Source organism: Scomber japonicus, chromosome 19 (assembly GCF_027409825.1).
Source record: "Scomber japonicus isolate fScoJap1 chromosome 19, fScoJap1.pri, whole genome shotgun sequence".
Taxonomy (NCBI): domain Eukaryota; kingdom Metazoa; phylum Chordata; class Actinopteri; order Scombriformes; family Scombridae; genus Scomber; species Scomber japonicus.
This window is the reverse complement of record NC_070596.1, coordinates 21,639,130-21,660,829: the sequence shown is the minus strand read 5'-3', so window position 1 is coordinate 21,660,829 and position 21,700 is coordinate 21,639,130. Positions and strand designations below refer to the sequence as shown.

General features: G+C 39.8%; 1 protein-coding gene across 1 annotated transcript; it reads left to right on the top strand.

Annotated features, from left to right (window-relative positions):
- Positions 1–1,267: 1,267 nt before the first annotated feature.
- On the top strand, positions 1,268–21,672 carry nup188 (nucleoporin 188). Its single transcript, XM_053340379.1, has 43 exons — positions 1,268–1,293; positions 8,426–8,480; positions 8,780–8,853; positions 8,946–9,030; positions 9,140–9,220; positions 9,388–9,432; positions 9,531–9,623; positions 9,753–9,872; positions 9,983–10,194; positions 10,737–10,851; positions 11,216–11,416; positions 12,087–12,167; positions 12,254–12,346; positions 12,450–12,569; positions 12,658–12,784; positions 12,944–13,102; positions 13,403–13,529; positions 13,622–13,709; positions 13,799–13,875; positions 13,989–14,103; positions 14,254–14,374; positions 14,482–14,548; positions 14,803–14,928; positions 15,066–15,306; positions 15,393–15,599; positions 15,708–15,877; positions 15,991–16,060; positions 16,146–16,213; positions 16,315–16,510; positions 16,636–16,713; positions 16,822–16,907; positions 17,007–17,152; positions 17,242–17,420; positions 17,805–18,005; positions 18,344–18,436; positions 18,567–18,719; positions 19,082–19,219; positions 19,342–19,416; positions 19,551–19,766; positions 19,895–20,026; positions 20,118–20,191; positions 20,291–20,420; positions 20,800–21,672. The coding sequence occupies exons 1-43, from the start codon at positions 1,268–1,270 to the stop codon at positions 20,977–20,979; spliced, it is 5,241 nt and encodes a 1,746-aa protein (XP_053196354.1). The 3' UTR covers positions 20,980–21,672.
- The last annotated feature ends 28 nt before the right edge of the window (positions 21,673–21,700 follow it).

The window sequence follows — 21,700 nt, the reverse complement described above, 5'->3', positions numbered from 1 at the left end:
TCATCAGTGTGATCATATTTTATTACTAAAAAAACTTGCAATCAGATACATGTAGTACATAGATGAACCAATGCAATGTTGAATAAATATTTTGTAGCTATATATTTTATGCTAAATTCCTGTTGAAAATGTGTAGATACAGTATCTGGCCAATCATCTGAAAATCTGTCAATTTTTTTTTATTTTTATTGCATTTAATGCATTATGTATTATTATCATGCATAAAAAAGTTGAAGGTAGTGATATGAGCTTTATGCAGGACCTTACAAAAATGTTCTATTCAATATGTTTTTGTGTGTTTAAAAAAATCATAAATAAATTGCCAAAAATTCCCAACATATCAAATATGATACAAAACAAAACAAAACTCATAGATGTGTAAGTGTGTTTAAGTCTTATTTATTCTTATTTTTTAAAAATACTTGTCAGAAGGTCTAATAAACTCTAGTTTCAAAGAATTAGAATTTTCTGGCAATTTATTTATTGACTTAGGCCTACAGGATCTTTATTTTTTCATTACATTGGCAGAAATGGGCTTTGATAAAAAAAAAATCTAAATTTAACATTTATATTTATTTTTACGTATATTTTTAACAATATATGACATGTTGTTTTACATGAACTTCCGTCTCAAATGAAATATAAATTTGCTACATGTGGGTAAAGTGAGCTAAATATTCAGAATATGTTCTGAAATCACTCAGTTTCAGCACATTACAGCATTATTTCAGTACAATGGGAGAAAAAATTGCCGCTTTCATAAACAGAAAAACATTAGTGCACAATATTCTACTTCAATGGGGGAAAGGCAGAAATGTGTTATTTATTGTTTTTGTTGATGTTTTAGCTCCTTTGTTTTGCTTGTATTTTTTGTTTTATTTGTGTTTTGTTTGTTTATTATTCTTCTATGTTATGTTGCTATGCTGTGTTACAATGTTATTGATCAACAATCTAAATAACAGTAAAAAAAGATACAATAAAATAAAATGAAAACAATAATAATAATAATATGAAAATGAGCTTTAAACAGGAAAAAAAATAAAAAATAAAATAACAATAATATAAAAATTAGCTTTCAACAGGAAATTAAATTAAATGAAAAAAATGAAAAATAAAATAGAAAACTTCTGTAGAGAAACTTCGACGAACTCCACAAGATGGCGGCAACGGAGCAAACGGCCGTTAAAACCGTCTCTAAGGAAAGACGAAGAAGCGACGTCGGCGATGACGACAGAGCATAACAACCAATCATAGGTCAGGAACGAAGATGGCGGAATCAGAGATGAGCGTCAGGTAGGCGACTGGCAATAAACTTTAAGATAACGGTTGTAATGATAAAGTCACTTTTTTAAAATACATGCTAGACAGGAAACATTTGTGCACAGCTATGTCATCTTATTCAGCCCTGTCAAAAGTAACGTTTAAACTCGACTGTGTGTCTGTTGAGCTGTTAGCGCCACGCTAACTTAGCTTAGCAGAGCGCTAGCAGTGACTCGTTTGAACGCTTTGAGCAGCAGCGCTGTGTGTGTGTGTGTGTGTGTGTGTGTGTGTGTGTGTGTGTGTGTGTGTGTGTGTGTGTGTGTGTGTGTGTGTGTGTGTGTGTGTGTGTGTGTGTGTGTGTGTGTGTGTGTGTCAGTCAACCAGCCGCATGTCAACAACAGCATGTGAGCTGTGAAGTTATTAACGCCGCTTATTTAATTACAGTAGGAGTGTTCGGTCATTTTTTCGACACATAAAGGTTTTTTATTTAGCTCCAATAGTCGTCGAGACTGGACAGTTGTTATTTGGTGTTTGTGACTAGTAGCTACCATGTGGGGACAATAGCTAACATTCATTATGATTATTTGAATGGGAAACGTCACTATGAGCATTTCGACAAATTGAAAATACACTCAGGAGAGAGAGAGACAGAAATGAATGTGTCACTGTTACAGCAGCAACTTGACATACATCACGAAACAGATACAATTAAAAGCTAACTTAGTTCATATATATTTAAATGGAATAACTTAAACAGGGTTCCTACGGTAATGAAATTCATGGTTTTGAAAAGTTTTGAAATGAGAAACTGTGTTCCAGGCCTGGAAATGGTTTGGAATTAGGTGAATGTTTTGGAAAAGTTTTGAATTAGGGATGATATAAGACAGGCTGCATTAATTAATTAATTAATTTATTAATTTAATTTATTAATTAATTTAATATGAATATACTGATCATCAACTTCTATACTTTTAGTTTATTAATATCTTCTAATATGTGATCTGGGGCCAAACACTTCCTCTGGATGTAATTATAAAATGTATCCATCATTTGTTAAACCTTTGTTAAACTACTTAAATTAAGTCATGGAAATGCGGTAAATATTATAGAATAGTTATGGAAAGGTTTTGGAAATTCAGCGATAAAAATGTGTGGGAACCCTGTATTAAGCTCAGAAGATATACATTTTTACTGTAACGAAGCCTTTAAAAGCAGGAAAAAGACAACACTTATTCCATATGATGATATTATGAAATTCCAAATCTAAGACGATATCTATAAAATATCACAATATCGATATAATATCTGGTAAGGTACCTAAAAACATGTGCAGTGTTAGCCTTTTTTTTTTTTACTGTGGGTGAGAGGTGTATGGTTTGAGTCTTAATCCCAGTCCTAGTCAGTGGAGTGGGAGGTACTGGGAGCTGTGGTATTGTGCAGTCTGATGGCTGATGGTATGAAAGAGCCCCCCAAGCACTTTGAGGCACGTGGCTGGATGAGTGCGGCTGAACATGCTCCTGAGCCACCACAACTCTATTATACTGTCATATGAGTGTTACACAGTTTAATTATGTTAATATGCTATATACTATAGTACACTGTGCATTAGTACGTTAGTGCAAGCCAGGTGGACATACATAATAATCATAATGAATAATTATACACTTTATTTAAAGAGCAAATAAAACACAATAAAAAAGAGAGATTTAGTAATATTAGACAGATAAAAAAAAGACATTCAGTAAAAGTAGGTTCAAATTACATTAATTAAAATCCATATTAAATAAATATGTTCTCAGCTGTCGTTTAAAAATGTTCACAGAGCTCACATGTCATACAGCTTTTTGTGTGACTTGGAATAAGGTGGTACAGTCCATAGATGTTAGAATTAAGTGCACATTGATACTTGAAATGAGTGACTACTGGATAAACTTAAAGACCGTGTAAAGTGAAATCAGACATTTTCTTCTAAACACATTAAATAGGTCATAAATGTATTTCTAAAAAAGGTGTAAAAAGCATTTCAACCATTTAGATTTGAATTGTGGAGCTAGGCTTCACAAACTGTGTTTCAAGATTTCTGTGTCAGGATTTAGTAGGCGGGTCTGAAATCTCCGCCGCGTTACGTAACGCGGCGGTAATTATCATAAACCCGCCCCTGCTGCTGTTGCAGTATAAATACATTCAGCGCATTAGCCCTCAGTCGTTTTCCAGCTCGCTCTCGGGTTTTGGATAGCATCAATTACAGTAATTTTCAGCTAGCTAACTAGTCATGACTCCTCGTGTGTGCATCTTCACTGGAAGTCTGGATTTTTGAGCAGTCCGTTGTGTCTGGTTAGAGGTGCCGCACCGACCGTCTCCCTCCCCGGCTTACGTCCTCTCGTCCCGCCGGTGCTACTGGCATTACGTGCCCGCCACCGACCGTTCCCCTCCCCGGCTTACGTCCCCTGTCCCGCCGGCAGCAGGTGCTACTGGCATTACGTGCCCGCCACCGACCGTCTCCCTCCCCGGCTTATCCTCCCATCCCGCCGGCAGCAGGTGCCTATATCACCGCCACCAGCCCGCCACCGACCGTCTCCCTCCCCGGGTTACATCCTCCCGTCCCGCCGACAGCAGGTGCCATCATCACCGCCACCGGCATTATGTGCCCGTCAGAGAGTGTAAGTAACGTTATGTGCTTATAAGTTATAATACTGTACATTTAGGCAATTAAATGCATTTTGCTGAATGTGCAAATCCTGAAAGTGATTTTAAATCATGCACCCTGTCATGCCCGTGTAATGTTAGCATGCATGTAATCGTGACATAATTTGGCCTTATTCCCTGAGCGTCATCCATCCGACAACACAATGATAACCGACAGGTAATATTTTATGTGCACCAATATAGCTATGACAAGGAATTATATGTAGACTGAGGTTTTACGTTTGTGTGTAATGTAAAACATGGACCGAGGGACACCTAAAATGAGTGTCAAAGTGGCTTCCGAGGTACCCACGAGGTATGTTGTGTGTATGTATGCAGTGGTCATGATGACAGCCTAATGTCTCTTTTCCTTATTCCTGTTTTCTTTTCCAATGTACAGGTCTCAGTGTCTTCCTCCAGCATATCTGGCAGCCACTGTTCCTGTGACTTACCTTGTGCCTAGACTTGGGCGGTATATATATTTTTTTTCAAGCCTTCATAGCTTCCAGACATTTACCTTGGTGTATGGTATTTATTACACATTTCTGGCGACTAATTTCCGTGGTGACTAAAACATTTGAAATTAAACCACTATAACAGTATGAAGCACTCAGAAAGCACCTTGGTATACTGCAACACCTTTATACCGCCCAAGCCTACTCCTGCCTCAGCCAATCTCAGGACCAGAGCTCCACCAGCCTCCATTGTAAAAGAAGTAAGTTGTGACACACACAAATATATCATTACTCAATAATACATTTATTTTACACATTGGACACATTTTATAAACAAATAACAATATAAGTAAGCAATAAACTATGAATAATAAAACAATCTAAAGGGGAGGTTTAAAACCTGTGTATTCCCCATCTTCATCAGGGTACTCCTGATGAATGCGGAGGACAACACAGGAGGGGATGACAACCCGGTTGTCCTTTCCCAGGTATCCCCAGCACCAGGACACAAAACTCCTGTAGGCCAGGTAGCGAGCACGCCTGTAATAAAAAATGTAGAAAAATACTTTGATTTATATTTTTATGTATGTTTCTTTTTGGTATGTTGTCCTCTGTGTAATCAAATTTGACACTGGAGCTGTCTTTCACAAAACATTATTGACATGTGTTGTCTTTTAGAAGAACCTATCCCAAACCAAACTGAACTTATTTGTTTGATTGATGTAATAAACAAAAAGCCTTTCCCTCCACATTTTTTGTCATGTCTTACAGATTGGGACCTCGGAAGATGAGTTTGATTCATCAACCTGCAGTCTACCTCCTCATATTGGCTAAATGGATGGACAAGAAAATGGACAGCAGTTTTTTTATTCCAAGGAATTTCCACGACCACACAGCTACATTTTCAGAAATAATAATAATAATAATCTAGTGATTGCTTGTATAAATGTCCAATCATGTGCATTCAGTTTATACATCTATATATCAAGGTGATGTACATGTTGGTTGATTTACTATGTAGTGAAAAACAGCTAAAGAATGAACCAGTATTTATCTGTCCAACATGAGAGTTTATATATAGCTCAGGAAGATGAAGGATTAAAATGGATACAGTCAAGCATCACTCATGTGCTTTAAGTGTAAATGAAATACACTGTATACATTAGTCAACTATAATATGATTGTATAAATGATGTAAGTTTATTCCCGGGTACTAAACCTTACCTCTCTTTGAAAGGCATGTCATTTGATCAACACAAGTGTAATTTATAAATATCCGAAATCAGTAAAACAAATATTATATTGTCTACGTTACCCAGATCTTTCCTTTTCCGCCAGTGGTCCATGGTCTGCCTGATAAATGTTTAGGGCATTCTGCAGGGAGTAGGGGTTCAGGCAGACTGGCTCCAAGCCTGGATGAAGAGTCATGCAGCGTGGCTCTTCAGGCAGCTCTCCACATCTACTCTGAACCTATAGGAATATGTGTAATAGGTGTTTTAGTGCTAGACATCTAGTATGCTGCTGCTTATGTATTCATTATTTGAATTATTATTGTGAAAAACAGTTTTCATTTACATACAGCATTCAGCTCCTTGCAGCAGACATTTTCAACCTCTGTGGGCATTGTTCTGCATTCTCCACACGTGCACCTGCACAAGTACATTTTTAATCACAGTGTGACAAATGTTAACCATTTCAGTTGTCAGTTCAGTATGAAGCCTGGTACAGCAAAATGACCTAATCAGTTGAAGCATATTGTCTTATTCAGCCTGTGTAATGATGACATTCAGCAATCCACAAATTAATCAGAAGACACAAGTAAGTAACTGACTAAGTGAAACTGGCTAGTGTTATATTTTACTTTTTTGTAGTCTAATTAGTTACCTAATGCGTTTCCCCACATTTGTTGAATAATGTGATCTGAAAAAACGAGTAAACTGCCTCCTTTCAAAGCTGGACAAACTGAATTTACTTGGGTTTACCACCCACTACAGTCTAAAACAAATACTAGTACTACCTTTATTAGGTATAAACAAAAGGAGTAATTAAATTAACGAAACATTAATAAAAATCAAGTGTTGTTTAATCTGTGAACAGACAAAACAATCACAATTCTTCATTACATGAAACCCTAACGTTTTTGCTAGGCTATAATAGTCAGTGGGAGCGTAACTCGGTTGCTAGCTTGGCGGCTAACTCGGCTAACTGTAGACTCCCATAGTCAGTAATACATATTGCTAACTTGCATAAATAGGAGAAATACATTACCATTCTGTTGCAGACTGTGAGGCACGAGATTGTGCAGGTTCATTGTCTGAGTCAGTGTCTGGCTCTGATGGCTCGAACATGTAGGGCTGGGTCACTGCAATGCTGTTAGCGCGAGCGTCCATTGCTACTGTTGCTATGTTACACGGAGGCGGCCCCCTTCCGTGCGTAGGTGTGTTTCCAGCGCCTTCAGCAGACACGCCCCCAGCGTTTGGCAGCACAGAGAAGTGCTTGATTTTTCATGATTTTAAAAGATAATTTTACATACTTAGACAATTTTTCTAGCATTCAAATTTGGAAGGATGGTTAATAACACATCTGTCTGTGATGTGACTAACTCAGAACACAAATATATTTTCACTTTACACGGTCTTTAAGCTTCACCAGCCTCAGACCTGACATTAAATCAAATTAAGTGGTCATTTCAGTAGTCAGCGTTAACCCTTTAACAGACAGGAGTGGAAAATGAGATATGAAGATTATTCCTTTTATTTACTTTGATGTTACTTGTTGTCTCATTTGCACCTAAGTGGACATTTCCACAAATAATTAAAAAAAATATTTTGTGTATTTTGGGTTTCATGAGTTGTATCTCCACCAGGATATGTTGTCCCAATTAAGGTATTTTAAAAAAAACAGAAATATGTATGTGTCTCCTGGTTGCCTCTCCACGTTGCCTGTTTAAGTGTGAACTGACAGTGTTTGTATTTAGAAAAATGAACTAATGCATCTACGAGCGTCACTATCTAGTTTTGAGGGCTGCAGCACACACATGTATCTGTATGTAATCATCTAATCTGTTCATCACAGCGACACACCGCAGCTGCTTTTTAAAAATCCTTATCAGTGTATACTTACTTATCTTAACGTTTATTTTTTCCATTTATCGTATCACTGTTTAGCCAGTTCTGTGTCACAAATAGGGGAACAAATGCACATTGCAGCTTCACCATTACAAACCCGAACATATTCAGTTTACAGTGATATGTGACTAAGAAAAGCAACAAATCCTCACATTTCAGAGGTTGGAGCCAGACGCGGTGTTTGGCAGTGACGAATCATTTCAGCTTGTTTATCTTTTAAAGATAAAATGACCTGACAACTACAAGAGGAGTAATCTATTCTTCTATTAAAAGAAACATAACCACAATATAAAGTAGAGGCGACCAATATATCGGTATCAGTGATTATACTGTCTGGTATGTGCCAATATTTTTTTTAAAAGATACTAAATGTATCTTTTTAAAAAAAAGCTTTTTATGTACATTTAATATTTTTTCTAATTTAAGTTTAATATTCATATTAAATTCTCAGTGAAGTTTACTGTTTCAGAGCACTGATGTCATTTACATTAAAATTGAATTTATTCTTAAACTGTAAAATATCACAGTGTGATATTGAAGTGTTTTTTTTTAACAACATATGGAGAAAAAAAGTGTGTGATGTACATATTCTGTAATAAGACGGCCAATATATCGATATCAGCATCAGCCCCAAAAATTCAGTATTTGGCAGTATTGATCATATTGCAGCATATTGTCCACTGTTAATCTGCCTCGGTAACCAAAATGTGTTTTCACATGCAAATAAACTGATCACTACTCTATAAACTACACTGCTGTGCATTAGAAATAGAAATAGTAAGCCTTTATTGTCATTGTACAAGAATAGACAACGAGATTGGGAGTGCTACATTTGAAACAAGTGCACATTAATAAATGTTTGAATGTTTTGTTGAAGTGTGCCTGTTCTTCTTTCAGGAGCTGTCGAGAATTATGGACCATATTGCTGGGAAGATCGGCATTGCGAGAGCCGGTATGTCGTCTTTTATTTATTTTTTTACTTAATTTTTATTGAATTGTATACATTATAGGATACAGAAAATTTCTTTTCGAGTCTTAGCAATTTTACATAGATACAAACATTTGATTGAATCCTCCAACTTCTCCCCGGGTGGTCCAATATTACATTGCAAATCCGAAACAAGTTAACTGCTTTTAATATAGAAAATATGATTAATTGCCCACTGAGGTAATATTCTTTGATTCAGGGTTACAGGAAATGACACCAGCCCCAATAATCCAAATGATTTTCTCTGTTTTTATTATCTACAGGCTCAGATAGAAGCAGAACTCGACAGACACTGGGACAGACTACATCAAGGACTCAGTTACTACAAGTCACCCAGGTATATTTACAGTTATTTTTTTATTCTGACATCAAATGCATAATAATTTATATCAACCGGAGGAGTAATAATGTCTGCATCCTCTGTTCTAGCTCCTCCTCTGCGGGGAAAGTGAAGGAGAACAAAGATGTCGCACAACCATTAAAGGATTTTGGTCTGAGGATCAGTAAACTGCTGGTAAGGGTTAAAGATTTCACTTTTAGAATGAAAGACGTGACTCACTGTTGATCTTTTTGTGCGTTTCATGATTATTTCATTCTGACTTAAGACTTTAATAATGTTACAGGGTCTTGATGAACAGCAGAGCGTGCAGCTTTTACAGTGTTACCTACAGGAGGACTACAGAGGAACCCGTGATTCATTAAAGGTGTCGGCTCTCACTTTTATCGTTCAGCTGTGTTATAAAATAAAGTAAAATAACATGAAATAAAAGACAGTAACAATAAAGAAATACATATTTATAATGTCTAAGTGTGTATTTAGATATTATTATAAAAGATTTTCAGATGGTGACTAACAGAATCTCCCTCACAGGTTGTTCTCAAAGATGAGCGACAAAGCCAGACGCTGCTGTTGAAGGTCGGTATCTGATATCTGCAGCCACTTCCCTGCAGTATAGTGTACACTTCCTTATTTAATCTAGTGAGTTTGATGTATATGTGTGTTTGTGCCCACAGATTGCCGACTATTACTATGAAGAGCGCATGTGTCTGCTCAGATGTGTCCTCCTATTGCTGACATACTTTCAAGATGAGCGACATCCCTACAGGGTAAGAAGCAGCCAGATGTGGATCATGCTGGATAATGTCATAACATAGTTTTAGTTTTGCTTTCCACACAGAAAAAAACAACATTTTTTAGTCATCGTTATTCTAACATATGTATTTGTTTTTGTCCAGGCTGAATACTCTAACTGTGTGAATAAACTGGAGAAGGACCTGGTCAGCAACTACCAGTCACAGTTTGAGAAGCTCTTTAAAGCAGAAGCACCAACATGGGAAACCCACGGAAACCTCATGGTGATAATATTGTTTATATGTTTGGTTCACATTTGGTTCATAAACTGTGTGTTGTAACCTAGATCTAATGTCACACATAATTATTCACATTTTGTCTGTTTGTTCGACAGACGGAGAGGCAGGTGTCTCGGTGGTTCCTGCAGTGTCTGAGAGAACAGTCTCTGCTGCTCGAGATCATCTTCCTGTATTACGCCTACTTTGAGATGAGCCCGTCCGACCTGCTCAGCTTCACCAAAATTTTCAAAGAGCAGGGCTTCGGTCTGCGGCAGACCAACAGACACCTGGTAGACAAGAGCATGGATGCACTGGTTGACCGGATAGGGTGAGAGAGCTTTGAGAGAGATTGTGTGTATGTGCCTTTTGTGTTTGTGAGCTGTAACGCAGGAAGTGTATATATGTCTTTTTGTGGTTTGTGACATAATGCACTGCAAACTGAGCAGACACAGCATGCATCTATTAAACAAATGCTAACCACAAACACCTCTGACATCATATAGGTAATTTACTGGATGCCTGAGGCTGATATCAGTGTTAAAAATAATCCAATAACAATACTTGAGCGGATATATATTCATAAACATAAGACATTCTTCCTTAAAATTGTTATTTAAAGACTTGTGATGATGCGTACTGAATGAGACAGACAATGCAATGATGTCACTGTTTCTAAATTATCTTTAACATGTCTTAGACATTAGAACATATCACACTTTAATTTCTGTCAACATATACAATACTCCAATAGATGTACATCTGTAGTATGCTAATATTGGGTGCTTTATCGACCTTGCTGATTTGTGGTTGGGTTCTAGTTCATGTTTTATTATTTGGTCTTCAATGTCTTGTCTGTTCTCTGATCTTTAGGTACTTGAGCTCTCTCATCCTGGTCGAGGGAATGGACATAGACTTCCTGCACAAGTGTGCCTTGGAGGACTGTACAGAGCAGCATCAGTTCTCCAGCGCTGCTGATGTTGTTAAGGTTTGATTTTATTCTCTAAATATAGTAGACATAGAATTAAGTCATTTTTATATTTGTGTAAAAATGACATAAACCACACAGGGGTCTTTAAAATCTGTATATTCATACAACACCTTCTGTCATTAGACCCTCAGTTCTAAGTTCAATTTGATCATTTTATTTTTGGTAAAATATAGACTAGTCATGACTAAGATATTCCTCATTAATATATTAATATATAATTTAGTGCTTTCCAGCCATCTGTCTGAACATAGCTATTAGATCTTGAGATATTAGCGTTAATCCACATAAATTGCAGATTATTATCAGTTATAAATAAATCAGACATCTTTCTGACCTTGAATATTTTCTCTGTATCTACCAGGAGATGGATCAGCTGCTGGTGACGTTCGGTGACATCCCTCATCACGGGCCGGTGCTGCTGTCCTGGGTGCTGCTGAGACACACACTGAGACCAGACGAGTCTAGCCCTGTGGTCAGGAGGATAGGCAACACCGCTCTGCAGCTGGGGGTGTTCAAGTACCTTTCTACCATGCTGAAAGGACTCGGAGTCTCTGGAAATAATGTAAGAGAACACGGATAGACAATTGAGTCAGATGAATTGCAAACACATGTTCTTACAAAGTGAAGATAAAAAAAAAAGATAACTATTAGTTGAAGGAAAACAGTCTCTCTTTAATGGTTACGGCCTTGCCTCTCTGCTGCTCTCAATATTTAATATACTGAGATGTTTTCCTGTTGCGTTGTGCTTTTGAAAGGAAATACATCAACTTTCACGAGGTCTTAAGCCACGCTCTAATCAAAGGCCATAGGCCAGTGGTTCTCATGTCTTTATCCTCTGGGTTCTGCTACTGGGGTTTCTCTACCAAGTAGTTAAATGTAATCACATGGTGCCTCAGACCTAAATCAGTCCTTAATGAGATGGCTGGAATAAAAACCACTTGGCAGAAGGGAAACATGCTCAGCTGTGGATCGGTTTTATAGTCATAATCATGACCCTTAAACTGTGGTGTATAGCAGCAGTGAAGCCAGACATTGTGCTGCACTCGTACTTGCATTCATGGAGTCAGAAACAGTTTTTAACAGGAATAGATTTATAATATCTTAAAATTGACTGAATTTTAAGCACCAAATAATTAAGCACATCCAGAAAGTATCATCATTTTATTCTTAGATTTGTATTTGTATTATTACACTAAATAAAACTGTCATTCTGCTACTCTTTGTCTCTCCAGTGTACAGCGAGCACAGCAAAGATGTGTATCTACGGCCTTCTTTCATTTGTCATCATTTCTTTTGAAGAGGAAAGCTTACAGGTATGTAGGCGGTTTACTATTAAATGTCCTTCCTCACGTTCATATTTTTCAGATTTGTAACCCGTGTTGGTGACTTGCTTTGACAGGCTGACGGTGTGGCGACGCAGTGCTCCCATCTGATTGATGCTGCCTGTGAGGTCCTCTCTGCTCCCAGTCTGGCTGAAGTCTTTTGGGAAATGGTGAGGAGAAAAAAAACCCGAGAGAGGAAGCCTCTAATAAGATAATGAAATAATGAGTGTGAACTGTAAGTAATGTTTCCTGTTTGTAAAATATTTACTCTAGAAACCCAACATGGGATTGGGAATGATCCTGGACAGTGCAGTCGGGATGTTCCCTCATAAGATCGGACCACTGTTACAGCTTCTAACTGCACTTCTGTCAAACAAGTCGACTGTTAAAAAGGTGAATTTCACTCAATCACAGACTTACACACTGTATTCTTCTACTTATCTAAATTACTAAGCAATGCATTTTTACTTCTGTGTGACAGGTGTACAACTTTTTGGATAAGATGTCCTTCTACACACAAGTTTACAAACATAAACCCAATGATATCATCGCCAAGGATGATGAGACACTATGGAGGAGACAGACGCCAAAACTGCTCTACCCGCTCGGTTAGTTTTTTGGTCATTACTGTGAGAGTTTAATACACACTTAAAATATAGTGTGTCCATGAATGCTCAAGGGTCTGGTTAATGACTGTTTTTAATTCATATTTAAACTTTGATAATTGTATTTTAAAGATTTTTTTTTTAACATTTCATGACCCTCAGGCTCGGGGCAGACTAACCTGTGGATGCCTCAAGGAGTGCTTGGCCAGGTGATGATTGGAGGCGAGCAGGGCTACGTGGTGCGCTGGGATTACTCCTACAGCTCCTGGACGCTGTTCACCTGTGAGGTGGAGATGCTGCTCCATGTTGTTTCAACTGCAGGTACAAAATACTGTCATTTAATAAAACTCAGTTACACAGTGTTTGCAGTATTGTTGTAAGTAACCATGTAGGTGAAATTCATGCAATAAGTATTATCAATGCAATTTATTTATATTTATAAAATGGAAAGAGCTACAGTCATCATAAGTTACCCTCAGAGTCCAAAGTAATGTAATGAAACTGGTTTCTTAGTCTAAAAAACAGCTGAAAAAATTCAAATGAAACAAAAACATTTATTACCATTTTCATTGTGGATTTAATCAGTTAATTATTTTTGTGTTCTGCTTTTTCTTGCACTAGACGTCATCGCTCATTGTGTCCGTGTGAAGCCGATCCTGGATCTGGTGCACAAGATCATAAGCACAGACTGGACCGTGTCAGATTGTCTGTTGCCTCTCACTTCACGCATATACATGCTGCTGCAGAGGTGAGTTCACCTTATTCATTCTTAAGTGTATTTATTATTTTGTTCTTTATATTTGGATTTGTCTTTCTAATTTGTGTTTATTGTCTTGTCAGGTTAACATCTGTCATCAACCCTCCAGTGGATGTGATCGCCTCTTGTGTGAACTGCCTCTCTGTCCTGGCCACAAGGATGCCAGGGAAGGTGTGTACGCCGGGTACTTCCAGTGTGGACAGTATTGAATCTTCTTTACACACATCTTCTTATTGTTTTTTTGTTTTTCTAACTTTCAGGTGTGGTCCAGTCTGCACCACACAGGTTTCCTCCCCTTCGCCTCCAACCCTTTGACCAGCATGGCTCAGTGTGTGAGGTAAAGTAAAAAGCTCAAACCGTGTGCTCAGCTGTGTTTAATTTCACTGGAAGATATCAAAGATTTTAAGATTTTGGGGGTAAAATAGTTTTATTTTCTTTTTTTTTTTGTAGTGCCGAAGGGATGAAAGCAGGTAACTATGGCAACCTGCTAGTCCAGATTGAGCAGCCCAGGGGAGAGTATGCTGTGACCATCGCCTTCCTCCGTCTCGTCACTACCCTGGTTAAGGTAAATGCAAACAAATGTTTTCTTGCAGCTGAACATTTCAGTTTTTCATAAAAAAAATTTTAATTTATTTTTTTAATCTTTAAATGTGTTGCCCTGCTGCTGTGATGTGCGTCGTGACTCTCTTTCATCTTCTACTGTTGATTATTTCAGGGCCAGCTCGGCAGCACTCAGAACAAAGGCCTGATCCCCTGTGTACTGCTCGTGTTGAAGGAGATGCTGCCCACATACCACAAGTGGCGTTACAACACATACGGTGTCAGGGAGAGGATAGGTAAGAGCACTTTTCTGACAGTGCTGACAAGTTACTTTCCTCCAGAAACCAGACTGAAATATTAAAGAAGCAATTGAATAAACACTGGCTGCTCTGTGTTGCTGCAGGTTGTCTTATTTTGGAGCTGATCCACGCCATTCTTAATCTGAGCCCAGAGGGAGAGGATCAGGGCAGGTGAGGATAAATCTTTTGGGATTACCTGCTCTTATTCCTGCAAATTAAAGTCCTATTTATTCCTGCTCTTCTTGGTTTGTTTATGATACTGAACAGAATACAGTGTGTGGTCAGATAAAATGATGATTTAATCTGGAAAATAAGTAATGGATAATTAAAATGCTCAGTTGCAGCCCTGATTCATTTATTGTCAGATATTAGGTTATTAATTTACTTGTTAGGTTATTGATTGGCTCTTTTCTTCCTCGATGCAGCACTCCCACCCTGCAGTCTCTGTGCATCTACAGCCTGGCAAACACCGAGGCCGGACAGGCAGTCGTCAATATCATGGGAGTCGGAGTGGACACCATAGACATGGTCCTGGCAGCACAGCCCAGCAGGTGTTCATATCTACTTTTTCTGTTCCAATTTCAATATTTCTGTTATAATTGGATAACCCCGAACCCTTCCATCATCTTTCTCATATTAAATCAATTTGTTTTCCTTTTTTTCCTTCCCTCTATTTCATGCCGTCCAGCTGCGGCTCTGAGGGTCCCGGTCAGATCCTGATCCAGACAGTCAAACTGGCCTTCTCCGTCACAAACAACGTCATCCGCCTAAAGCCGCCGTCCGACGTCGTGTCCCCGCTGGAGCAGGCGCTGACTCAGCACGGCGGTCACGGCAGCAACCTCATAGTCGTCCTGGCCAAATACATTTACCACAAACACGACCCGGCGCTGCCTCGACTCGCAATCCAGCTGCTCAAAAGGCTCGCCACAGTAAGTAACCGCCAACACACACACAGCTGTACTTGATGGGTTTGTTTCTTGTACCGCCAACGCTCATCTTTTTATTTTGTCTCCAGGTGGCTCCCATGTCCGTCTACGCCTGCCTCGGCAGCGACGCGGCAGCCATTCGGGACGCCTTCCTCACTCGGCTACAGAGCAAGACCGAAGACATGAGGATCAAGGTCATGATCCTTGAATTTCTAACCGTTGCCGTGGAAACTCAGCCTGGCCTCATTGAACTTTTCCTCAACTTAGAAGTCAAAGACGGCAGCGAGGGGTCAAAGGTGAGAGCTGCTGGAATAAATATAGTAATTGAAAGAAGTGAGTTTGTTTTTTGGGTTTAGTGGAGCTTCAAGATGTCTGAATGTGTGCCTTTATTTTTTGACTCGAAGGAGTTTCTGCTCGGGGAGTGGAGCTGCCTTCATGTGGTCTTGGACCTGATCGACTCCAAACAGCAGGGGAAGTACTGGTGTCCCCCCCTGCTCCACCGAGCAGCCCTGGCCTTCCTCCTCGCGCTCTGGCAGGATCGCAGGGACAGCGCCATCTCTGTCCTACGCACCAAGTAAGTATATTTCATTTCAAGACAGTCCAAACCTCGACCCAGGAAAACAAACAACTTGATGTTTGAATGATTGAATGTGGAATCTTATGAAAATATCGCCGCTCTTTTTACAGAGACAGGTTTTGGGAAAATTTGACAACACCTCTCTTTGGAACGCTCACCCCACCGTCAGACACCACAGAGGTACTTTACTTTTTACTCTGCTGTAATGATTACACGATTACTTGGATGTCACATATGTTAACTCGACTATTTTTTTTCCCCACAGCCTTGTGTCTTGGAAACTTGCGCTTTTGTCATGAAAATCATCGGCCTGGAGATCTACTATGTTGTCAGGTATTTTCCAAACCACATAAATCCACATTTGTCACAGTCATTTACAGACGATCACTCAAAATTTCCAGAGATTTATGCTGATTGTGTCCGAATGGTTGCAGCGGTTCCTTGGAGCAGTCTCTGAAGGACAGTCTGCAGAAGTTCTCCAACGCGCGGCGGTATGAGTACTGGTCCCAGTATGTCAAATCTCTGGTTTGCCATGTGGCGGAGATGGAGGAGGAAGGAATCTGTTACTTCGCAGAGACCCAGATGTTGATCTCTGCCTGGCGGATGCTGCTGATACTCTCAACTAGTCACGTATGTCACTGTACATCCAGTCATGATTTGAAGTGTTTTTAGTTGTGGTCTGAAGATGATTGTGTTTTTAGGAAAGTGACAGTTCAGAACTGTATCAATGAATCTGGTTTATTTTGTGTCTTCAGTCAGATGTGATGCAGCTCTCAGAGGACTCGACCAAGCTGAAGCTTTTCATGGACGTGCTGGATGGAACTAAAGCTGCTGTAAGTCATCTCGACAATATATTTTGCTGAAGTTTATGTCTTTAATTTCTATTTTTTACTACTTTTTGTATTTGTCTTTTCTTTTCTAACCATTTCTGTCTCGTTTAGCTCACTACACCCATGTCTGTGCCTTGCCTTCGCCTTGGATCCATGATGGCCACTCTACTACTCATCCTCCTCAAACAGTGGAGAAGGTGTGTGTGAGAAACTTTATAGATTTATACGAATGTCGTAGCCAACCACTCTTATCTCCTGTATCCCAAATAAACTTCTGCTACTCTTCCTCTCTGCAGCGTGGTAGCGACAGCTCCTGACATCCTGTCCCCGCTCTCTCTGATCCTGGAGTCTGTCCTACAAGCTGACCAGCAGATGATGGAGAGGACCAAAGCCAAAATCTTCTCTGCTCTCATTTCTGTGTTACAGATTCAGGGACTCAACGGTGAGTTGAGCTACATTTGAGACGCTGCTGAGATCTGATGTTCAGTCTTTCTTTTTTTTTTGCTGATGATGAAATTCTATTTCAACCAGGTGGGGAGACTTCCCAGCTGCCCCAGCTGTTGCTGTCCGTGTGCGAGACGGTGAAAGACGAGGCTCTGGCGCTCATAGATAATACTCGTCATATGAGCCAGACGGGAGATGCTGGGGAGGAAGAGGACAGCATGGAGACAGACTCTCCCCGCGGCCCTCAGAAGGACAAAAGAGACGGGGTGAGCTTAGGCAGCGATAATGTCCAGAGGAGTGTTTGTAGATGCTTGTGTTGGTTGTTTGGATGTTTTGGTTCCACACTTTTTCTTTCAGGTGTCAAAAAGTCAGTTATATATTTAAACTAGTGATGTTTATTTTCAAAATTCAAATGTGGTATTTAATGGTCTGGGATAGTGTTCAGGAAAGGTTTTGGTTATTAATTAATTAGTCTTTTATCAGTACTTCAGGTTAAAGAAGTTATGTCTCTGCCACAGTTACTGATACTGCTGCTGATTGGAGGAAAACTTTCACCAGCACCATTTATTTTTACAGTTGTAAGTAGGAGTGCAAACAGCCACAGTGTAAATCTTTTAAATAAATGTTTTGTTTCCCTCCATGTTGTTCAGGTGTGTGTGCTGGCGCTGCACTTGGCGAAGGAGCTGTGTCGCACCGATGAGGACGGCGAGCACTGGGTCTCAGTGATGAGGAAGGTTCCTGTCCTCCCCTCGGTGCTCAGCGCAGTGGAGCTCAGCCTGCGCTCCAAACACAACCTCTACTTCACTGAGGCTGCGCTTCACCTGCTGCTCACACTGGCCCGCACTCCTCAGGTAAACACAGAAACACACTTTGAAATTTTAAAGATGAGCCTGGTCTTATTATATGTTTTTGTTATTACTTATACATGCTATAAAAATACCAAAAACATTCTGCACTGACTCAGTCCTAGACCCATTTGATCCTATTGAAGATGTAATTCTTTAAGTAGGTCTCAGATATATAGTTTAATCTTTAAAAGCTCAGTCATTAAAAAAAACACTCTGCACTAGTTTTTAGCAAAATAGAAGTAAATATCATATTTTTGAGAAATAATACACATTTTGGTATATCAATCAATCTTTATCACCAGTTTAGTGTTCAGTTTTTAAATCAGTTGTTTCTCCTGCAGGGGGCAGCAGCTGTAGCTGGAGCAGGAGTCATCCAGACAATCTGCCTCCCTCTGCTGAGCGTGTATGAGGGCTCCTCAAACGGTGCATCACAGGTAATAGAAATGAAATGACAGTAACTCTCTCATATAAAGATTTTTTTTTCTGCCTTTCATGTAACACAGCAGTACTTTTGTGCATTAACATGATATAATTATAACATAGCATATCCATGTCCCTGAGCAGAGTTTCTCCCGTAAGTCCCAGGACTCCGCCTGCTGGCCGGGTGTGTACCGTCTCTGCATGTCTCTAATGGAGAGTCTGCTCAAGACTCTGCGCTACAACTTCGTCAACGAGGCCCTGGACTTTGTCGGGGTGCATCAAGAACGTATACTACAGGTACGACTGGAAGGGCAGGAAGGTTTGCCTGTTGGAGTCTCACAGTGAAAGATACCGTCAGTAGGGCAATAACTTGATACTACTAAACCTGGAACCAAAGCCTTTTATTATTTACCTTAATTAAATGAATTAACTGTTTAAGCCACATCAATAAACAGGCTGTAATTTAAGCCATTTTTGTATATTTCCTAAAGCTAATTTTAAAGTAAAAGGAGGAAAAAACATCAGATTTATGCAGGTGAAATTCTCACCTGTATTCAGCCACTGTGTTTTATTGCTTTCAAAGCTTAAGACAGATTTAAGCAGGAGATACGTCAGGGTCTTTTATTAACCGTCATGTCTTCCTGTCCTCTCTTGCCCAGTGTCTGAACGCAGTGCGAACCGTGCAGAGTCTGGCGTGTTTGGACGAGGCGGACCACACAGTCGGCTTCCTGCTGCAGCTGTCCAGTTTCTGTAAAGAGTGGCAGTTTCACCTTCCCAAACTGCTCCGAGACATTCAGGCAAGTCCAGCACAAAGCTGCACATCAGCCAAGATCAGAACAACACGACTACTTCACTGTCAGTCACAGTTAACAGTTATTTATTAGCATTTTTTTCTCTCTCCTCTCTTTCATCCATGCAGGTGAATCTGTGTTACCTGTGTCAGACCTGCACATATCTGCTCCACAGCAAGAAGATGCTACATCACTACCTCCAGGTCAGAAACCAGCCAGTCGCCTGATTTCTTAACGACAGACACTTCAGCATTATTATCATTATTATTAAAACCAATGTGAGTTTCAGTGACCACCACCAGAGAATAAACACTTTTTTTCTGCGTTTTTTTCTCAGGCTAAAAACGGTGAGGCGTTGCCCCCTGGTCCCCTCCCTAGGACACAGCGCCCCCCACAGACCCCATCTAAAGAGGCACCAGGTGGAGGGGAGAGAGAGGAGGCCGAGCAGAAGGCCCTGCTGGCCGTACAGTGCAGCCTTCTGAAGATCCTTAGCAAAACGCTGGCGACCCTGCAGCACTTCACTCCAGACTGCTGCCAGATACTCCTGGACCAGGTCAGCATGATGATGATGATGATGATTAGCTTTATCATCATAAATTATAGTGCTTGTTATGTAAATAGGAGGGCATAGAAAGATAGAAAAGAAACTGAGCTGCTGGTGTGTGTTTCTGCTTCCATCAGTGTATGGACCTCGCTGAGTATCGGACCCTGTTCGTGCTCAGCTTCACGACTCCAGCGTTCGACCCCGATGTGGCTCCTTCATTCGGGACCCTACTAGCCACCATCAACGTGGCCCTGAGCATGCTGAGCGAGGTAAATGTTCAGCATAGTTATGAATAATTTCAGTTACAGTCAGCCAAGACCCCTGACTTACAAAATCTGTATTTGTGTTGTTTCTGTGTAGATGGAAAAGAAGAAAGAGCCCGTCTCCTTGAGCATCGCCTCACTTGCTTCATCAGAGGAGCTCCAAGCGCTGAAGTGAGTAAATCTTTAACACAGAGTCATGATTGAAATTAAAATTGTCTCCTAACTTATTTGTTTTTCTTTTGGACAATCACTTATCTTCTTTTTCCACAGGTCATTGCTGATGTTCACCATGGAGAACTGTTTCTACGTGCTGATCTCTCAGGCGGTTCGGTGTCTCAAAGATCCCTCCATCCTCCCTCGAGACAAACAGAGGCTCAAACAGGAGCTCAGCTCTGAACTGGTGAGACGTCACAACTCTCTATCATGATTTTTAAACTGTTATGTCAGATTTATACGTTAAATGTGGTTTAATGTTCCAAAACCTGAGGCAAATGTAATAAGAAATCCTGCCTCAAAGTCAAAAGCCTGAGTGCTGTTTCAGTTACCTTTTACTTTCTTCAGACTTTTCATTCAGCCGTCCCTTCTGTAGCCTTTAAGTGTTTTTTAAATATTTTTTTACTTTATATCATGCAAAGATGTTCCAGTAGATTCCCAGAATATAAAATATAGTGGCAAATGTGCATGATGATGTCGTTAAACTATTCTCTGTACGCTTTTGATATGCCTCCAGAGTATCCTCTAATCTCTTTGGTCTCTTCTGTCCGTTCCCCCCCCTGCAGAGCACTCTTCTCTCCAGCCTATCCCGTCACTTCCGCCGGGGCTCGCCGTCGTCTCCGGCCAGCGGCATCCTCCCCTCCACCCAGTCCAAACCCCCCACGCCGGGCTCCAAGGGAAGCCACGAAGGTCAGGAGCCGTTCATCCAGCTGGTTCAGGCATTCGTCAGACTCGTTCAGAGATAAAAGCGCAGACTCACAAGACTCAATGTTCTTTTATGAAGCCAGCAATTTTTTTTTTGTTTTTGTACTTCCAGTTTTACCATCAGGGAAAAAAAAAACCTTTCTGGTGTCATTGTAAAAGTTCAAAGTGATGACAGTAGTTCAATTAGTAAACATTTGTGACCCGGCGTGAGTGTTTATTCTAATAATAATGTGGTGTTTATTAATGATTGGAGCCAGATTTTTTTTGATAACCTGTTGAACGTTTCATTTTGCCAAAACTGCTGTTATGACAAAAAATTTGACCACAAGTGTTTAAAAAAAAAGAAAAAGGAAAAAAAAAGGCCAACGAGAAGCCGCCTGGTTTCTAAAGAAATCTCGGTGCTACTTTAACATCAGTCGCTGACTGTGGTTCATCTTTCTGAGGCCTAGTTTTATAGGCCACTTTGACAACATAAAACGACCAGACACGTTTCAAGTGCTACTTAGAGAAAAAAAAGAAAAATTAGACCTTTCAAATGTAATCTTATTTCATCTACAATGTACTAGAAAAGCTTCCTTTGTAAAACTACAATATACTTTTTCTAATTCTTTTCATTCTTTCTCTTAACTCTGCTATTTTCTTATCTGTGCTTTATTCTCCATGTACACATACCGAAGCGGCTGCCAACATTTGTACTTTAATGTATATGCTAATAAAGGGACTTTTGTACCACAGTTTCCTAATTGGATGATTGGTTTTTGT